Genomic DNA, 17,664 nt, shown 5'->3' with positions numbered 1-17,664 from the left:
ACCCACTTCTAGTTTACTTGGAACTAGGTCTCCTCTCTTGACCACCCTAGGCCCTCCCCTCCCCCAGCCCTGGAGACAAGACTGAGGACAGGAAAGCTACACGGGCACACGGAGAAGAGGACCCCACTCTCTTTACTTGGACCATGTGGGTGCTGACTAGCCCTGGAGAGCAGACCACCCCAAACCCCAGTTAAAACAGGACCTCTGGCGACAAGGGGACCACACAGAGGGCCCGAGCCTCAGGGCCAGATCGCCAGACTGTGTGTAGAGGCTCAGGAATGAAATGGAGAACTCTGAGAGAACCATCTAGAATTCTAAGAACAGACTATAGCATCCCAGGAATGTAATCTGAAATTCTAGCAACACCTCTGAAGCTGATTGAGAATGTTGAGAGTGTAACTGAGTATTCTACAGGCGGGCTCTACTTCCGGGACCTGACTAGAGGTCAGAGATGGGGGGCTGGGTATCTGGCAGTCGGGGCAGACTCTCTGGTTTTGGGGTCTGACTCCCTGTGGGCGGAGCCTGAACCTCTGAGAGTGAAGCCCGAGACTCTGAGGGTAGTTTGAGGCGCTCAGAGGGTGGGGTCTTGCCTTCCGAAGGCTGGGTCAGGCCCTCCGGGGGCGGGTTCCTTGCCTCAAGGGGCGGGACCAGGGCGTCAGGGGGCGGAGTCGCGGATTGTACAGCGGACGGGACCAGGGCGCCAGGGGGCGGAGTCGCGGATTGTACAGCGGGCGGGACCAGGGCGCCAGGGGGCGGAGTCGCGGATTGTACAGAGGGCGGGACCAGGGCGCCAGGGGGCGGAGTCGCGGATTGTACAGCGGGCGGGGCCAGGGCGCCAGGGGGCGGAGTCGCGGATTGTACAGAGGGCGGGACCAGGGCGCCAGGGGGCGGAGTCGTGGATTGCACAGCGGCGTGGCTGCGGAGGCAAGCAGAGTCCCCGGACTTGTAGAAGCGCGCGAAGGTCTCAGAGGGCCTGTCCGGGTTCTGCGGGGTGAATCCAGCCGCCTGAGCTAGCTCCCCGGCCCGGGCGGAAAACCCCTGCAGCTGCTCTTGCCGCAGGTCTACCAGGTACCTGCAACCAGGAAGTGGTGTGTTAGGGGTCCTGGCTGACGGCCCTCAGCCTGGACGTTCCCTGCCCTGTCCTCTGTCGGCTCACCGGGCTAATTCCACGATCAGGTGTCCTCCGGGAGCCACGCAAGCCCCGAGGTCAGGGCTGAGAAGATGCACCATCCTGGGCAGAGAAAAGGGGAGGACTGAGGCTCAGACTTGCAGGTCCCGAGGGAAGAGTGGGGCTGGGGGATCTGCCCACTGATTGAGGACGGTCTGGGGGCCAAGATTCCTGGGCCTAAGGGAGCAGATGTTGGGGGAGAGAAGTCCGGGAACCTCCCTCTTACCCACAGGCCACGTAGAGAAGCTGGAACCGTCCCTCGTAGCAGCTCTTGTGGTGAAGGGTTTGGGCAGAGCCGAGAGGCAGGAAGTGAACGGTGAATTCCGGGGAAGGGGCAGCTGGGGAAGACTCGCAGAGTTAGACAACAGGCAAAGCTTGGAGATAACACTCTTTGCTTGTCTTGAAGCCCTTCCTCACAAGTGGTTTCCTGGAAAATTCTGGGAAAGTCAGCCCAGCAGGTAGAGAGACCCATCTTACAGACTAGGCAACTGAGACTCAAAAGAGGGCAAGAGTGGGTGGCCCTTTCTGGTGCCACAGGACATCCAGGAAGAACCAGGTTGGGGGATGGTTACAAGGAGGCAGACCGGAATTGAGGTGGGGGGGGCGGGGTCTCTCCAAAAGTGAGCTGGGACACAGCACCTTGTTAGAATGTTCTCGTCTCTTAGTCTTCTGCAGGTAGGATTAGAATTCTATCAGAATGGGCAAACCATAAGAGACTCTTAAATGCAGAGAACAAACTGAGGGTTGATGGGGGAGGGGGAGAGGGGAAAGTGGGTGATGGGCATTGAGGAGGGCACTTGTTGGGATGAGCACTGGGTATTGTATGGAAGTCAAATCGACAATAAATTATATTTAAAGAAAATAATTCTATCTGAATGACAATAATGGTGTTAGGATTTAGGAAAGGGAGAGAAATACAAAGAGAAGAGAGAAAAATCGACAACCACAGGTACAAGAGACCATTTGTCCAGGCATTGGAGGCCATATCAGTACACACTCTGGACTCGAAATCCCTGGAACCTGAAGCCCAGGATGGGGGTCCGGGTCCCACTCCTCCCCGGAGGATGATGTGCCCACTGTGTCACCCAACTCGCATTTCAAGAGGGTGAGCTGACTGGCAAGCTTACCGCGCTTACCGCGCTCCGGGCTTCCAGGGCCCTCGCCGTGCACCTGCTCAGGGGTTCCGTGGTTGGCTGTCGGGCGCCCCCAGGCGGCCACCTCTCGGAACAGCTCCGTCACGTTGTGCTGGGTGATCTCACTCGCGGTCTGGGGAGAGAAGGGGCGCGGTCAGGGTGACCCGGCAGGGCCTAGAGTACAGCACCCCTCCCCCAACGCCCAGCGCGAGCATGCGGTGACGGATGGGATGCGGGTTAGTTTGGATTTCCAGACTGGGCTGAGAAAGTATGGGGGGGGGGGGGGGCGGGGCCTCGAAAACCCTCTCCCAGAACCCAGCACCTCCAGGCGCCCACCTTGACTGGCTGTCCGTTGCTGGTCCGCAGGAGGCTCTCATCGTCCGCTTCGATGCCAAAGGCCACGAATGGTCCCGTGGCAATGTCCCCCCAGTACCCGCGAGTAGCGACACGCTCCCCGTGCTTGAGAAAGCAAGGAGCGAAGAGGCAGGTAGGGTCAACGTCCAAGACCCCGGTTCCTATGTCCCCGAAAAGAAGGATCGGCCAGGGCAGGGAGGTAGACACTCACATAGCTCAGGAGGCGGCCAGACGCAAGGGTCCGGTTGGGCACGTGGTAGGCGCTGGAGTCTCTGAGTTCAAAGGCGACGCCTGTGTCCCTCCAACGCCGGAACTCGCGAGTGTGGATGACTCGGGCCTGGGTAGGGAGAGGAATGAACAGAAGCCTAAGTAAATCTGGCATATGGCTCCCCAGCGTCCTCCCTCGGACCCAGGAGTCCAGGCCCCCAGACCCTCCTCCCTCAGAGACCAGACTGCCAGTCCCTCCTCCCTCGGACCCAGGAGTCCGGCGCCTCAGCCCCTCCTCCCTCAGACCCAGGAATCAGGCCCCCAGCCCTTCCTCTCCCGGACCCGGAATCAGCCCCTCCTCCCTCAGACCCAGAAGTCCAGGCCCCCAGCCCCTCCTCTCAGGCCCCTCACCCCGCGGTCGTGCAGCTTCATGTGCAAATCCCAGTCGCTGACACCGCGCCGGGCGTCGTAACGGGAGCCCAGGTAGTGACGCAGCCTGGAGTCCCAGAGGCGGCTCATGGGGAAGACCTCAGGACCCTTCTCCCCGCCGGCCCAGAAGCGGAACACAGCCTCCAGCGCGTCGCGCTCGCGGAACTGCACGGCCAGCACGCGTGGGGAGAGAGCGATGGAGAGGCGGCTGCAACGAGAGCGCTTCCTCCCGCTTTACCCTCCCTGCCATCCCGGGGCGTGGGAATGAGTCTCCCATTTCTCAGACGAAGAAACCGAATTTCTGAGAGTACCCCCCTAGCGCACATGCCACAGTGGGCGCCGGGGAGCTGGGGTTCGACTTCCATTTACGAAAACCCTTTTGGATCGCCCAAGTGCATTGTTCCCGTGGCCGTCCGGATCCTGGGCGGTGACGCCACCTTGAGGGCGCTCAGGCTGAGCCAGGGCAGCTGCTCCGCCAGGCGGTGGGGCTCCGGGACCAGGCGCGCCAGGCGGTCGGCCTGCGCGCGCACGAAGGCGGCCACCTGGGGGCGCAGCAACGCGTTCCCCCACACCTCCAGGAAGGTCTCGCTCCTCTCTGGGGAAAGGTGGGGCTGGATTAGCGGGGACAGCAGAGGAGTGAACCCAGAAATGAGACCCGTGTGGGTGACGCATACCTTCTGTAGGGCAATCTCATTATTTTATAGTCACACATGCCTAAGGGACACTGGCAGACCTCCCCCCCCCCCCCCTTCCATCCCTCAAACGGGAAGAATTACTTAGACCTAATCTGGGTCCCCTAGTCTTCCCCGCCCTCCAGGTGAGCCCAGTCCTGAATGTCATGTTTAAATTTTCCTCCCCTTAAAGAAGAAAAGGTTATATAGAGAGATGGAAATGGAGACTTATGCATGTTAAAATACCATAGCGTCAAATTGTTCCATTTTAGTAGGAATCTTTTTCTTTTAAGGTTTTTATTTGTTTATTTTTGAGAGAGCGAGCGTGGGAGGGGCAGAGGAAGAGAGAATCTTAAGCAGGATTCACAGCCGGCACAGAGCCCGACCCAAGGGTTCCATCTCACGACCGGGAGGTCATGACCTGAGCCAAAATCAAGAGTCAGAGGCTTAACCGACTCAACCACCCAGGCGCCCCTAGTGAGGAATCTTATAAGAGAACGGTATGCCTTTAGTTGGACACACATATACATCCGTATCAATGCATCTGTATCAATATATGAATTGTTTAAGAATCTTATAATAGAGAACTATATACCTTAAGTTAGATTGGATTAGTTCTAGCTTCAGAACCTTCTACAAGGTGCATTGTGAAATGTGTGCACTGTATTCTGAAGGCTCTGGGCTGTTAGCGACAAGTACCATCCATAAGTATGACAACAAAGTCATATATGACAAGCCAGGAGATATACATTTTTTTTTTAAATCCTCACAAGAATTCTATGGGGAAAGAATTTCTAGGATCCTCATTGCATCAGTGTAGAAACTGAGGCCCAGAAAGGGGCAGAGACTAGCCCCAGGCCACTCAGGAAACAGAGCTGGGATTTTTTTTTTTTTAATAATTTTTTTCTATGTTTATTTTTTAGAGGGAGAGACAGAGTGTGAGCAGGGGAGGGGCAGAGAGAGAGGGAGACACAGAATCCAAAGCAGACTCCAGGCTCTGAGGTGTCAGCACAGAGCCAGATGCGGGGCTTGAACCCATGGACTGTGAGATCATGATCTGAGCTGAAGTTGGACACTTAACCGACTGAGCCACCCAGGTGCCCCTGGAGCTGGGATTTGAACAGATTGTCTCAGTCCAGACTTTGCTCTAGGCACTAAGTCGAAGTCGTTGTTACTGAGAAATTATCCTTTCTGCCTCCCCACCCAAATCCTCCTCCCCCCTTCAATCTCACTTCCAAGGCTGCCTCCTCCAGGCAGACTCTCTGGGATTCATGTCTCTAACTGAGAAGACTCAGGCCCATGGGAGGCTCTGGCTGAGCTCAGCCAAACCTTCCCCACATCTGGGAGATTCACTACCTCTTAAGAAGTCCTTTGATCTCTTTTGGACTTCTCCTGTGGTAGGAGGTTTCAATGGTTATCCTGTGTCATGCACCATACAGAGAGTTTATGCGGATTTTCTCCCGGAATTCTTTCAATGGCTCTAGGAGGTGGTATATTTAGCCCCATTGTACAGGTGGGTAAAGCTGAGGCTCTGAGACTATCAAATGAATGAGCGAGTAATGGAACAGGCAACTGTGATCCAAAGGTGTAATTGCACCATTGAAATGCCAGAATCCCTGCGGGGTGGGGAAGAGCCACTGGGGGCCAGAATGTCTGGGTCCTTGTAACTGACCTTGCAGCCCCATCTTCTCAGGTTCCTCCAAGGCTAGGCTGAAGATCAGCATGTGTCGGGCCACAGCTTCCAGATTATTCTCAAGCACATAGAACTGGAAAGACAGGGAGAAATGATTCCCCGGCTCCTAGGATACCCAGGAGCGGGAGCCACAATCCTCGTCCCTCCACAGGACCCAGACATCCTGTACACTGGCTTCCTTCAAACACAGGAGTCTGGGCACTCACCTTCATTCTCCTCTCGCCACCCACCCCACAATCCCGGCTCACATGTAACCTCCTGCGAGGCCAGAGAGCTGCGCGGGCCAGAGTCCGAAGCAGGTGCCGCCCATCCACGGATCCCACCAGCAGTACATCTAGCTCGGGGGTCGTGTGCTCTGTATCCTCCCGCAAATCTGGGTCCACAGGAGGACCTAGTAAGATGACACAGGCTCGGGTTGGAGGCCTGGAGAGCCTCCCCCTGCAGCCGCCCCAGAACGATGGACTACAACTCCCAGCAGGACTCGCACGCCTGGCCTAGGTTCCCGAGGGAGCTGTGCCTCTAAGCATTCTGGGAATCGTAGTCCGCAAAGGCCATTTGGGACGCCCAGTGAAGGGCGGCGCCGCCGTTGGAGCCTCAGAGAACGTTTGCGCGCCGCCTGCCGGGCTGGGAAGGCAACCGCCGGGTCAGATGTGGTCCTTGGGGGGGGGGGGGGGGGGGGCGAAGGGACTCACTCTCAGCCTGCAGGTCCAGCGCTGGGGACAAGCCCCACCAGGACACGGAGCCGAAGCCTGTGCCAGAGCCTGCCGGTGTGGTCATCGCCCTGCAGGACAGACATCCTGGGAGTCCCCAAACATCGTCTCTGCCTCACCCACCCATTCCCCTGTCACCGCCCCTCATTTCTCGTCCCTCTCCTCCATGTGACATCCCCTCACCTCTATCCTTTCAAAGACTCCGGGTCGCCCCCTCCCTCCCTGCTCGGTGCTGCGCTGCTGCAGTTCTGCACCCACTACACACTACTACCTCTCGCCCCCTTCCTTTTCGACCAATCACCCAATGAGAGTACGCGGGTTGGCACCGGCGCGATCAACTGACCAATGAGAGTGAGCGGGACGAGCACGCTGCGAACTTTTGGCCAATGGGAGCGCTTGCGGGAGCGGAAGGCGTAGGGACGCGGTTGTCATGACGACGGCCCTGGAGGAGAAGGGGCGGGGCCAAGAGAGACTGGGGCGGGGCAGGAGAGGCTGGGGCGGGGCCAGGAGAGGCTGGGGCGGGGCCAGGAGAGGCTGGGGCGGGGCCTGGGGCGATCCACACATCTGGGATGGGGGAGGTGTAGGCAGATTCAAATTGACACAGAACAGGAATAGAATCTTGATTAATTCGAATTAAAGTGAGGCGGCCTAGACCTGTGTCCCCTGTCCCTTTCTCCTCGTGGTTCTACCATCCAGGGCTTCTCAACAGGCGGGAAACAGCAAAGTGCTTGGTCTAGCTAGTGCTGGCCCCTGGTTGTTCAAGTTTCAGGATATGTGTTACATACAGTCATTACTAATTACTAAAATTAAATTCCAATTAAATGCATTACATTACAATAAAGGTAATACAGGGGCCCCTGGGTGGATCAGTGGGTTAAGCATCTGACTTCAGCTCAGGTCGTGATATCACCGTTTGTGAATTCAAGCCCCACATCTGGCTATTGGCACAGAGACTGCTTTAGATCCTCTGTCCCCTTCTCTCTCTCCCCTCCCTGGCTCATGCTCTCTCTCTCTCTCTCTCTCAAAAATAAATACACGTTAAAACCTTTCTAAAAACAAATAAGAATTTTATATTTTATCCATCGTGGATTTCTTTTTTTTGGATTAATTTTAATCTTTCAAAAATATTGTATTAAAATGCTATTTATCTTGATTGCTGATGGTTTTGTTTTGTCGGCTTCGTCTTAGATTTGGGAACCTTCATCTTGACCCTGGGAAATACTATATTACCGCATGATGGCATGCTAATAGGCCTCTCTTCTTGGCTTCGTATTCAGTGACTTCACATCGGTGGCTTGAAATCAGCCGTGGTGGGAGTATTTACACCATGGAAATAGGCAGACTACACAGCAGGGCTTCATAAAATTGGTAACAGCACACCATGGGAGGCACACCAAGTCTTCTCTGGCCTCCACGTCTGAATCCTTTGCGTATTTCCCTCTGCTACACCAATTCCCTCCTCCCCGACCCCCAAAATGTCCAACTCCAGCAGGGGATCTTTCTCTGAGTTCTCTCTTGCCTTCCCTTCCCAGCAGAATGGCCACAGCAGTCTATACCCTGTGACTCCCAGTACTTTATATTCAGGGAACCCAATGGTAGGATGCTGGAGAATATGGCTTTGGGTGTCAGACATGCCTGGCTTTACATCTTGCCATCACCTGCTGGCTGAGAGACCTCGACCAGGTGACTTAACCTGCCTTTGAGTTCCACAAGGGCAGGACTTGAGTGAGGCAGGTCTCCAGACCAGCCCCAGCACCCAGCACGGTGTGCAACACCCAAGGAGCCTGGCTCTCCAGCTCCACGACCTGAGGTAAGTCAGTCACCCTTTCTGTGCCTCAGTTTTCTGCTCTGTAAATTGGGAATGGTAACATGCAGCTGGCTGTGGTGTCAGGGATTGAAGGGGGTCCACCTGCCATCCAAGGACAGTTCTGGGCACTAGGGAGTGAAGCTGGGTCTCAGCAGTCCCTGCGGGACTCACTGGCCTCCTGGCTCTTTTGAGAACATACCAGACCTGCTCTTGCCCCAGGGCCTTTGCAACTTAGGGTTCCTTCTGCCTGGGATTCTCTTCCCTTTCATCTTTATTTTATTGTGGTAAAGTACACCCAACATAAAGTTGAATGACACTTAAGATATTCACAATACTGTGCAACCATCACCACTAGCCAGCTCCAGAACTTTCTCATCACCCTGTGCTCATTCACCAGTCTCTCCCCATTTCTCCCTCTCCCTAGTCCCTGCAAACCACGAATCTACTCCCCCCCCCCCCTTTGGATTTGCCTCTTCTGGATATTTTACACAGATGGAATCATACACTAAGTGGCCTTTTGTGTCTGACTTCTTTCACTTACAATCACGCTCTCAAGGTGCATTAAGCTGTAGCATGAATCAGCATAAAAACTCCTTCTTATGACTGAATAGTATTCCATTATACGTCCCCCCTCATCTTTGTGAGCCTCATTCCTTCTTGTCGTTCACAACACAGCCCAAACATTACCTCTTCAGGAAAGCTGTCCCTGACTGCCCTTTCTTTTTTTTTTTTTTATTTTTTTTAACGTGTATTTATTTTTGAGACAGAGAGAAACACAGCATGAACAGGGGAGGGGCAGAGAGAGAGGGAGACACAGAATCGGAAGCAGGCTCCAGGCTCTGAGCCATCAGCCCAGCGCCCGATGCGGGGCTCGAACTTGCGAACCGCGAGATCGTGACCTGAGCTGAAGTCGGACACCCAACCGACTGAGCCACCCAGGCGCCCCACAGACTGCCCTTTCTAAATCATCTCGGCCCTCACTAGCTTACTGCCCACACGGATCACCATTTGTAATGATTTTGTTCTTCTCATTTGTCGGCTTTCTTGTTGAGACGTGGAACCAGGGACTCTAACTCAGAGCAGATTCGATCCCAGGACTTAGAGACAGACTTTCTGGCTGTATGATCCTCAGAGGTCATGCTACTTCTCTGAAGCCCAGTTTCCTTATTTGTCAACTGGGAATAATAATCACGTCCATTTCACGTGATGGCTGTGAGGATTATTGTTACTGGCAGTAGCAGTAATAGTGATAATAGTAATGCATAATGCTGTTTTCATTAAGATGTCCCCTAACTCACTCACACGTACGAAATTATTGCATTTTAAAAAGAAATTTGTTAAATCGCTTAACGGGGCATCTGGGTGGCTCAGTTAGGCGTCTGACTTTGGCTCAGTTCATGATCTCACAGCTTGTGAGTTCGAGCCCCATGTCGGGCTCTGTACTGACAGCTCAGAGCCTGGAGCCTCCTTCAGATTCTGTGTCTCCCTCTCTCTCTGCCTCTCCCCCACTCGTGTTCTCTCTCTCTCTCAAAAATAAATAAAAACATTTAAAAAAAGAAAAAAGGAGAAATTTGTTAAATCGCATGGACATCACAACCTGTGTAACTGATCAGATTTCCCTTTTCCCATTGGCTATCAGGAAGCTCAGTGCAAGTTAGTACTCTGCCTTTTTTTTTTTTTTTTTAGTATATGGGGAATCTTTTGCCTCATTCTCCACTTAACCTGCTGGTCAGAGAGCTTTCTTACCAGGACACCTGGGTGGCTCAATTGGTTGAACATCCAACTTTGGCTCAGGTCATGATCTTGGAGTTCGTGGGTTCGAGCCCCACGTCGGCCTCTGTGCTGACTGCTCAGAGCCTGGAGCCTGCTTTGGATTCTGTGTCTCCCTCTCCGTCTGCCCCCCCCCCCAACTGCTCGAACTCTGTCTCTGCCTCTCTCAAATATAAATAAACATTAAAGAGAGAGAGAGAGAGAGAGAGAGAGAGAGAGAGCGCTTTCTTACCAAATTGCATGGACCTCTGTCTACCACCTGAAATCCTGTCCAGGATAAGAGGAAGGAGAAGCCAATGTAACAATCATCTTTCCTAGACACAGATCAGGAGGCAGACTTTGTTGAAGGAAGACAGGGGTGTAGTGGAGGCATTGGCTTTCCCTGTGTAACTCTGTCCTTTCTGCCCGTCGCTGGGAACTTCATTCCCAGACTCTGCGTCTCTACTTTGTTTCCTTGATGAGAGTAAGTCGTTTGGAGGTAAAGTCTGGATTTGCATCAACTCGGGGTTCCCAGCGTCCAACAGAAGCTGCCACACTGAAGACATCATGCAAAGTAGAATGGATAAACAACGGAAGAAGGAAAGGAAGGGAGGGAAATATGGGCATGGAAATCTATCTAAGTCATGGTGAGGGAGCGGATTAAATTCATGAGCAAGTAAGTGATTCATGGACTCCTCACAACGAGCATAAAGTAGGTGTTGTCATTACCACAATTTTTTCAGGTGAGGAAATTGAGGCTTGGAGGGGTGAGTAAGTGGTGGATGGTGGGTGGGTGGGCCCGTTTCCCTCAGTGTGTTTCCAGGATGGGCAGCCCTATCCTTGCCCTTGTGCGATCCCACCCTCTTGCCAGCCCTGCCCCTGCCCAGCCCCCATCGGTGAGCATCAGGTCAAGCCACCAAAGTTGCTGAGTATTTATTTGGTCCTGGAGCAGTGCAGGAATCCGACTAGGGACAGGAGCGGGTGATCCTGTGCAGGAAGAGGGGCACTTGGGAGCGAAGGGGGTAGTAGGCTGGGTCACTGATTGTCAAAGCAGAGCGTGGGACCCTGGGGGTGGGGGAGACCAGATGGCTCCCCTCCCCCAGGGGTCCCTGGGGCTTCTGGTATGTGCTTGGTGGGAGAGTTGGCAATTACCACGACTGGTATGATGGGGGATGGGACGGCAGGACCGTGTCAGGTTGGGCGGAGTGGGGGTGGCGAGCGGTCAGAGAAGGCTTAAAGGCAGACCCGGGCCTGGCTTTGGCCAGGAGTCTGAGGTCACGGGCCGAGTCCGGGCTTGGCAAGGGGCTGGAGTTGGGGATCAGGGTGCAGGCAGCGGCCTCGCTCGGTCGGGGGGCCGCAGGGAGTGCCACTGGGCAATGGGCCGCCGGGGGCTGGCCAGCATGTCTGCCCAGTGCCGCAGGCCGGCTCCCCCTGCCGCCGCCCCTACCGCTACCCTCCCGATGGCCTCGTTCTTGCCCAGCTTGTCATAGTCCAGCACGGTCAGCTCCACCTGGACCTTCTGCACACAGGAAGGGCAAGGGGAAGAGAGAGGAGAGTTCAGGAAGGAGGCTTGGCGGGGCGGACCTGGGGTACCATGGCTCAGGAGACCCTCTCCCCAGCAACCAGAGTTCCAGGGGGACTTGTTAGCGCCCTGGGCTAAGACCTCTCAGGGGACTCAGACGGGGGATGTGGTGGGAGGTGAGGGGGTGGACAGCCTCTGTTCGAGTGATGGTCTGGATGCTTTCTTCCTCTGGAATCAGCTTTCAAAGGACATAAATCCTAAGTACCTCCTCAGGGAACAGCCTCCGAAGGGGGACAGACCTGGAGGGCTCTTAAATGCGTGCAGTGGCCAGGCCTGGGTCCAGCTAAAGAGTGCTGTGGGGATAGCTCTTTTTCTTAGTACCCATTACTCCTGAGGGGGCGGGGCATCCTGGTCTTGCTTGGGGGCGGGGCATCCTGGACTTACTTGGGGGCGGGGTATCCTGGTCTTGCTTGGGGGCGGGGCATCCTGGTCTTGCTTGGGGGTGGGGCATCCTGGTCCTCCTTGGGGGCGGGGCATCCTGGACTTACTTGGGGGGCGGGGCATCCTGGTCTTGCTTGGGGGCGGGACATCCTGGTCTTGTTTGGGGTTGGGCGCCCTGACGCTCATAGGAGGAAACTGAGACTGGAAACACAACCTCAGGCCCCCAGTACCTGGAAGTTGCTAAGGAGTCTCCCTTCCCCTAGCAATAGGGGTTTCTAATGGCCCGGGACCCTGGGGGAAGGGCTGTTCTGACAGAGGCTTTGGGCAGCCTGAGCTCACCTGCACCTGGTCACAGGGCACCTCGAAACTGAAGGCCTCATTGTAATAGGGGTTCAGAGTGTTCTTCTTGATGGTCGTTTTCTTCTTCCGCACCTTTTTGCCGCCTTGAAGCAGGTGGACCTTGACATATGGATCTGGGGAGAGAAAGGAGTCTTACGGCCCCACTGTCAAGTCCAGGGGATCGTGTTAAGGGGGCATGAGAGTCTTCGGAACAGCACACCCTCTGCGCACCCCTCACGCCTCTCTCTCTCTCTCTCTCTGACCAAAGCAAATCTATATCCTCCATGGCAGTCTGGGCCTCCCCCTCCCCCAAGGGACCCTCAGGACCCAGAAAACAGCCAGATCCTGTGCTACTGAGCCTCCGCGCCACCACCGAGATCATTTCCTTGCTTCCCACACACCGGAGAGCCCCCCTACGTCCATCTTCTTCAGGTTCTTAGCCTCCAGGACGATGACGGTGAGTTTCCCGGCCGTAGGGACATAGCGGAGGGAGAAGCAGATGTCACCTAGTTTCTCCTGCTAAAAGACAGAGGAGGACCCATCGCCGGAGTCCCTGCTTCCCATCCGTCCCCTCTCGGACCTTTCTTCCCTCCCCCTCCCCTTAGAGTGGAGTTAAGACCACAGAGGCACAACCCAAGGAGTGGAGAGGTTGTACCAGGAGAGCCCCCGGGTCTAGCCCTTTGCGGCAGGTGCAAGGGCTAGAGCCCCGAAGGTCCAAGAAGCCTGTGATCTGATTGGCCCGGGCTCGCAGTGGGCGGGCCCAGCCGTGGGGGCGTAGCCACGCCTGCTCACCTCCTCCCGAGGAGCTGCCTGCAGCTCTCGCCAGGCCAGCACCGGCCGCCCCAAGTCGACGGAACTCATGGGGACCCGCACCTCCCCGATGGCATCGTTGCGGGAGAAGCGGTCGAAGTCGTACACCGCCATGACCAGTACCCTGCCCCCCAGCTCCACGTAGGGGACCTAGGTGAGGGGGCCACAGAGAAAAGAGCACAGGGTGGAGAGTAGGAAGTCAGACAGACAGGAAGTGGGGCGCAGCACGTCCAGGTAGAACACGGCGGGGGGGGGGGGCGGGCAGCAAGGGTTCAAGGGGACCGGTGTGGGGAAGTCTGTGGAACCCAAATGGGACAGCCCAAGGACCCAAGGCACAGCCCAGGGGTCAGCAGTGCCCCACAAGGGCAACCCAGGGTCCAGTGTCACAGTCTCCAGAGCTGGTGGCTGCCAACAGGAAGAGCTTGAAGCGGTCGGTCCCCAGGATTCCAGGTACGGGGGTGCGGGGGGGGGGGCGCAGGTTACCAAGCCGGGGGCACGGAGGCCAGGAGCTCACCTTGAACGCAAAGTTCTCCCCAAAGTGTGGGTTGAGCGTCTGCCGATGCACCTTGGTCTCATGCCGCCGCCGCTTGTCTGGCAGCAGGTAGACACGCACATAGGGGTCGGAGGAGCCGCCCAGGTCCAAGGCTGCCAGGCCCTCGGCTTGCAGGATGCCCACCAGCAGCTGAAAAGTGACGAGGAGGCTCTAGTCTTAGCCTCCTTTTTGGCGCCTCCTCTGAGAAGGGGCTAGAAGCCTCGGACCCTCCCCTCCACGCCATGCCCCTCCCCCACACCCACCTGTCCACTCTGGAAATCGTAATCGAGTGAGTACTGCAGTCGTCCTAGCTCGTGCTTCTCTGCCACCTGCGACCCTGGCCCAGACGGCGCTGGCTCCAGCTCCTCCACTTCCGGCTGCACCTTAGGGAGCCGGGGGCAAGGGCAGGTGAACTCTTCCCCCTGACAGTGGGATCCTCCACGCCCAGAAGCCAAGGGAGACTCACAGAACCCCCAGGCTACACCTGAGCACTTGCAGGGCAAGCGGAATCGGTGTTTGATTAGTGATGTCTGGCAGAGGCAGGGAACAGTAAAGGCGTGATTCATGATGTCTGCTATGGGGCAGAACAGACATGGGGACACTGCCGTGCGTCGTGCCTAGACTAGAAGAACAAGCACTCCTAGTGCCTCACTGCCTACAAGAAGGACGCGGAAGGTTCTACTTCACACGCTAAAGGAATACTGGGGTTGCTGTCCAACTTGACGTGTTGACTAGTGATGTTGCCACAGAAAAACATGGAGGAGAAATAGTATATTTAGCCTGTCCTGGCCATTCCGAACTGGAACAAGACTTCTTAACCTAAGCCATCAATTTTCAAAATTCAGTGTGAATCAGAACTCTCCTGAGAAATCCCACTTCAGAGGTTCTGATCCAGCAGGTCCGGTGCAAGATCCAGAACTTGTGTTTCCACAAGTACCTGAGGTGATTCTGATGTAGATGGTCTTTGGGCATCATTGGCTTAAGGGATAGGGACGGAGGGGTGGAAGGCTGGCTCCCAGGACTCTAAAGGTCATGCTTCATGGGTGATAATTATAACAGATAACAGCCATTTGTTGACAAGGGAGGAGGGGAAACACGAGTTACAGACCACAAACTTGCGGCTCACAGTGAATTTCCCTAGGTCACAGAGCTGGGGAATGGTTCCTCTCGGTTGGAAACCTAGGACAGCCTGGCTCCCAAGTGCGCATCATTTCACTCTGCACTCAGAGGCCTAATGCTCAGACCCTCACACCTGTTACCTTTCATTTTCGCTCCAAGGGCCTCTTTCAACTCATGTTTCTTTCATTCTCTCGAGACAGCCACACCAGCCTCCTCCCTGGCCTCCTTGCCTCAACTGTGTCCTCCACGTGGGTTCCGGAGGAGTCATTCCAACACCCACGTGACCCTGTTCCTCGCCTGCTCACAAATCTTCCATGGCTCCCAATTGCCCTTGTGACATGGATACTACTGAGCTCTTCAGACACTCACTCTGGAGTGCAGTATATTTACACTCTATGCTCCAGCACGGAGTGAAAAATGACTCGTGGTTCCTCAAATATGCCTTAGAATCTGGATTCCAGGCCTCAGCACATGCTGTTCCTTCTCTGTTCTTGGCTAACTCTGTGTGTTCCTTGGGTCTCAGCGCAGAAGATGCCTCTACTGGGAAGCTTCCTTGGACTCTCTGGGTTATCAGGTGGTTTTTCTGCACTCCGGTATGCTCTGTGCTGCCCCTGATATGGCACATAACACCCTGAATTGTGAATGTCTGTGTGAGTGTCTGACTTCCCCACCAGACTGGTTCTCATGAACAGTGACCGGCCCTGGCCCATCTCCAGGTCCCCAGCATCCCGGTTAGGGCTAAACACACAGGGGACATGAGTGAATAAGTTGGGCATAGGAGGGGGGAGAGCACGGACTGAGGCTGGGGGTGCAGGGAGAGGCAGGGCTGAGGGGCTGGGCCAGGCCACACCTTGTCTATGTAACTCCGTCCCAGCTCCTTCACTTCCTGAAGGTGGACCTGGGCTTGGGCCTGAATCTTCTTGCCCGACCGCCTGCGACAACGCTTCCGGTAGAGGCAGAAACAGCAGCTGAAGACGAGCAGGGCTGAGACCAGAACGATGGTGGCCAGGGCCCAGGGGGGTACTGCAGAGGGCATGGAGACAACACTCAGTGAGGCCCTAGGAAGCAAGCTGGCTGATTCAGTCCGGGTTACATGTACAAGCCTTAATCCTGGCCAGGTTTTCCCTCCAGCCATTTCCATTCCATTTTATTCCCGTGTTTTCCTTCCAACTGATCTCACCTATAAAGCGATTTGATGCCCTTATTCTAGGCTGACACCGTCCAGATTTTCTTGCCTGTTAGCTGCACCTTCTCTTCCACCCCCTTTCTAATTTCTGCTCGACCCACTGACGCATTTGGAAGCCATGCCCCTCCCTGGCTTCAGTTTCCCTATCTTTGAAAGAAGGGAGAGGTGGGCCTTCCAATCCACAATCCAAGATCCCATTCCATTCCACACTTTCTGATCTGGTTCTCGATTTTCTTGCAAACCTGTCCCTCTTCCGTTTCACTCGAAGTCCAGAATTCCAACTACAATACCACCCGGATTTTCCAGTCCGCCAACCGAGGACACCCGTCCGAATCCCGCCCCTGAGAATCCTAGCCGGGCTTTCCCTCCACTCTGGCCCCGAGTCTCGCTCACCAGGGCCATGGCCGATGCGACTCGAGTCCGGAGGCGTGTCGGGCGCTGGAGGCCCTGGGGTTGGGGGCTCCGGGAACATGGCGGCGGGGTCTCACGGTCCTTTCTGTGGAGGCACCCAAGAGCCCTAGCCCCCCACGCCCACCCCGTGCATTCATTGACGCTTCCGAACAACGAAGAACTCCAACTCCCATCGGCACCCTGGGCGACCAGCGGCATAGGAATCGGCCAGCAGCCGCGAGGCATGCTGGGGGTTGTAGTGTCAGCCCTCTCAGCGATGGAGGGCGGGCGCTGGCGTGGGCTCGAGGACCTAGTTCCATCCCAAAGGGATGCCCCCGCCCTCCAAGGCCCCCGAGGAATCCCGCCGACTTCTACCCCTTCGGTGCCAGACTCCACCGGCGTGAACCGGAAGTGGGCGAAGGCGGGCGTGGGAACCGGAGACCTGGGTTGTCCCGAGCACCGGGTGGCTCGGCTCGGGCGGGGCGGGAGCAATGCTGGTTGCTCCTGGCAACGAGCTGTTGCCGAGACAACAGGCGGGGCTGACGTACAGATGCGGAATCCAGGCGCGGCCAGCTCGCTCTTCGCGCGGTCAGGACCCCAGCCCCGGACCCCCAGCCCCGGACCCCAGGCGGAGCGAGCTTGGGGAGAGGGCAGCCTCGGCCGTCGCTCCCCGCGCCCACGGCTGGCTCCTCGCTCCACATCTGGCCCTGCGAGCCTCTCTCGCTCCTGCCGGGGCTACCTGCTGCCACCGCCGGGGGTGGGGTGGGCTGGGGGCGCACATCGTCTCGGCCTGTCTGTCTCTCCCGCGCATCCCGAGCTGTCTTCACACCTGTCCTCATGACCGTCTCTGCCTCCACACCTCTCCCTCCACTCCCGATTTCTGCCCATTCCCCCACCGGCCCCTCGCTGCCCCCCTATCCGCGTCTCTCTTGCCCTCGGCCTGTGGTCTGGTCTGTGTCCCGGGGTCTCCCACCCTCCCCCCTGCCTGCTCCTCCCTCCCCTCTGCTCTTTGTTTCCACACCTGTCTCTAAATCGCAGTCTCCCCGTTTCAGCCTCCAGCCCTCCCACTCCTGTCGGGCCCTCCCTAGTGTCCCCCCACGCCACATGCCCTGTCTTTCTAGGGATGAGGATGAACAGGGGCCTTAAGGAGGGGGTCCCAGAGGCTCCTACCTGCTCAGCGGCTGGACCGGACCCTCCCGGGAGACGCCCAGGCGCTGGCCCCGCCCGGACCCCGCCCCCGCACGCGGGCGGGTGGCGCTGTCCTGGGTGCTGATCACTGAGCCCGGTGGGGCGGGGGCGCGGCAGAGCTGTGTGTGTGTGTGTGTGTGTGTGTGTGTGTGTGCACGCGCGTGCGTATTAGGTCTCGGGTAGATGGAGAGCCCGTCCCTCCCCTTGTCCCGCCCC

At 56.5% G+C, this 17,664-nt stretch overlaps 2 protein-coding genes across 7 annotated transcripts; both read right to left on the bottom strand.

Annotated features, from left to right (window-relative positions):
* Window positions 1–113: 113 nt before the first annotated feature.
* Window positions 114–6,639, bottom strand: DNAAF3 (dynein axonemal assembly factor 3). 2 transcript variants are annotated; one of them, XM_042970292.1, is made up of 12 exons: window positions 6,549–6,639; window positions 6,348–6,436; window positions 5,904–6,046; window positions 5,635–5,728; window positions 3,729–3,886; window positions 3,274–3,456; window positions 2,867–2,992; window positions 2,638–2,760; window positions 2,296–2,434; window positions 1,395–1,506; window positions 1,157–1,231; window positions 114–1,072 (listed from the first exon to the last, which is right to left on the bottom strand). In XM_042970292.1, exons 2-12 carry the CDS (start codon window positions 6,430–6,432, stop codon window positions 439–441), a joined length of 1,872 nt encoding a protein of 623 aa, XP_042826226.1. In that variant the 5' UTR covers window positions 6,433–6,436; window positions 6,549–6,639; the 3' UTR covers window positions 114–438. The 2 variants fall into 2 exon arrangements, with proteins under 2 accessions (XP_042826226.1, XP_042826227.1); XM_042970293.1 differs by having other exon boundaries at window positions 2,305–2,434.
* Window positions 6,640–10,848: 4,209 nt separating this feature from the next.
* SYT5 (synaptotagmin 5) lies at window positions 10,849–17,561 on the bottom strand. Of its 5 annotated transcripts, none has more exons than XM_042968868.1 (9): window positions 17,431–17,561; window positions 16,264–16,387; window positions 15,535–15,707; window positions 13,829–13,948; window positions 13,548–13,715; window positions 13,016–13,183; window positions 12,625–12,742; window positions 12,224–12,357; window positions 10,849–11,440 (listed from the first exon to the last, which is right to left on the bottom strand). In XM_042968868.1, exons 2-9 carry the CDS (start codon window positions 16,340–16,342, stop codon window positions 11,240–11,242), a joined length of 1,161 nt encoding a protein of 386 aa, XP_042824802.1. In that variant the 5' UTR covers window positions 16,343–16,387; window positions 17,431–17,561; the 3' UTR covers window positions 10,849–11,239. The 5 variants fall into 5 exon arrangements, with proteins under 5 accessions (XP_042824802.1, XP_042824803.1, XP_042824804.1 ...); XM_042968869.1 differs by lacking the exon at window positions 17,431–17,561 and adding an exon at window positions 16,636–16,785; XM_042968870.1 differs by lacking the exon at window positions 17,431–17,561 and adding an exon at window positions 16,636–16,785 and having other exon boundaries at window positions 16,264–16,366.
* Between the last annotated feature and the right edge of the window lie 103 nt (window positions 17,562–17,664).

This window comes from Panthera tigris, chromosome E2 (assembly GCF_018350195.1).
Source record: "Panthera tigris isolate Pti1 chromosome E2, P.tigris_Pti1_mat1.1, whole genome shotgun sequence".
Classification (NCBI taxonomy): Eukaryota; Metazoa; Chordata; class Mammalia; order Carnivora; family Felidae; genus Panthera; species Panthera tigris.
The sequence above is the reverse complement of the archived record's forward strand: the minus strand, read 5'-3'. Positions and strand labels throughout refer to the sequence as shown.

Excerpts from the sequence above, each read along its gene's own strand:
- DNAAF3 (XM_042970292.1), bottom strand. The coding sequence starts at position 6,432 with ATGACCACACCGGCAGGCTCTGGCACAGGCTTCGGCTCCGTGTCCTGG. Across the intron at positions 5,729-5,903 it reads GGCCTCGCAGGAGGTTACAT|TTCTATGTGCTTGAGAATAA; the intron begins GTGAGCCGGGAT and ends CTGTCTTTCCAG. Across the intron at positions 2,435-2,637 it reads GCAACGGACAGCCAGTCAAG|ACCGCGAGTGAGATCACCCA; the intron begins GTGGGCGCCTGG and ends TTCTCTCCCCAG.
- SYT5 (XM_042968868.1), bottom strand. The coding sequence starts at position 16,342 with ATGTTCCCGGAGCCCCCAACCCCAGGGCCTCCAGCGCCCGACACGCCT. Across the intron at positions 13,949-15,534 it reads GACGGAGTTACATAGACAAG|GTGCAGCCGGAAGTGGAGGA; the intron begins GTGTGGCCTGGC and ends CGGCTCCCTAAG. Across the intron at positions 13,184-13,547 it reads GGGAGAACTTTGCGTTCAAG|GTCCCCTACGTGGAGCTGGG; the intron begins GTGAGCTCCTGG and ends CCCCTCACCTAG.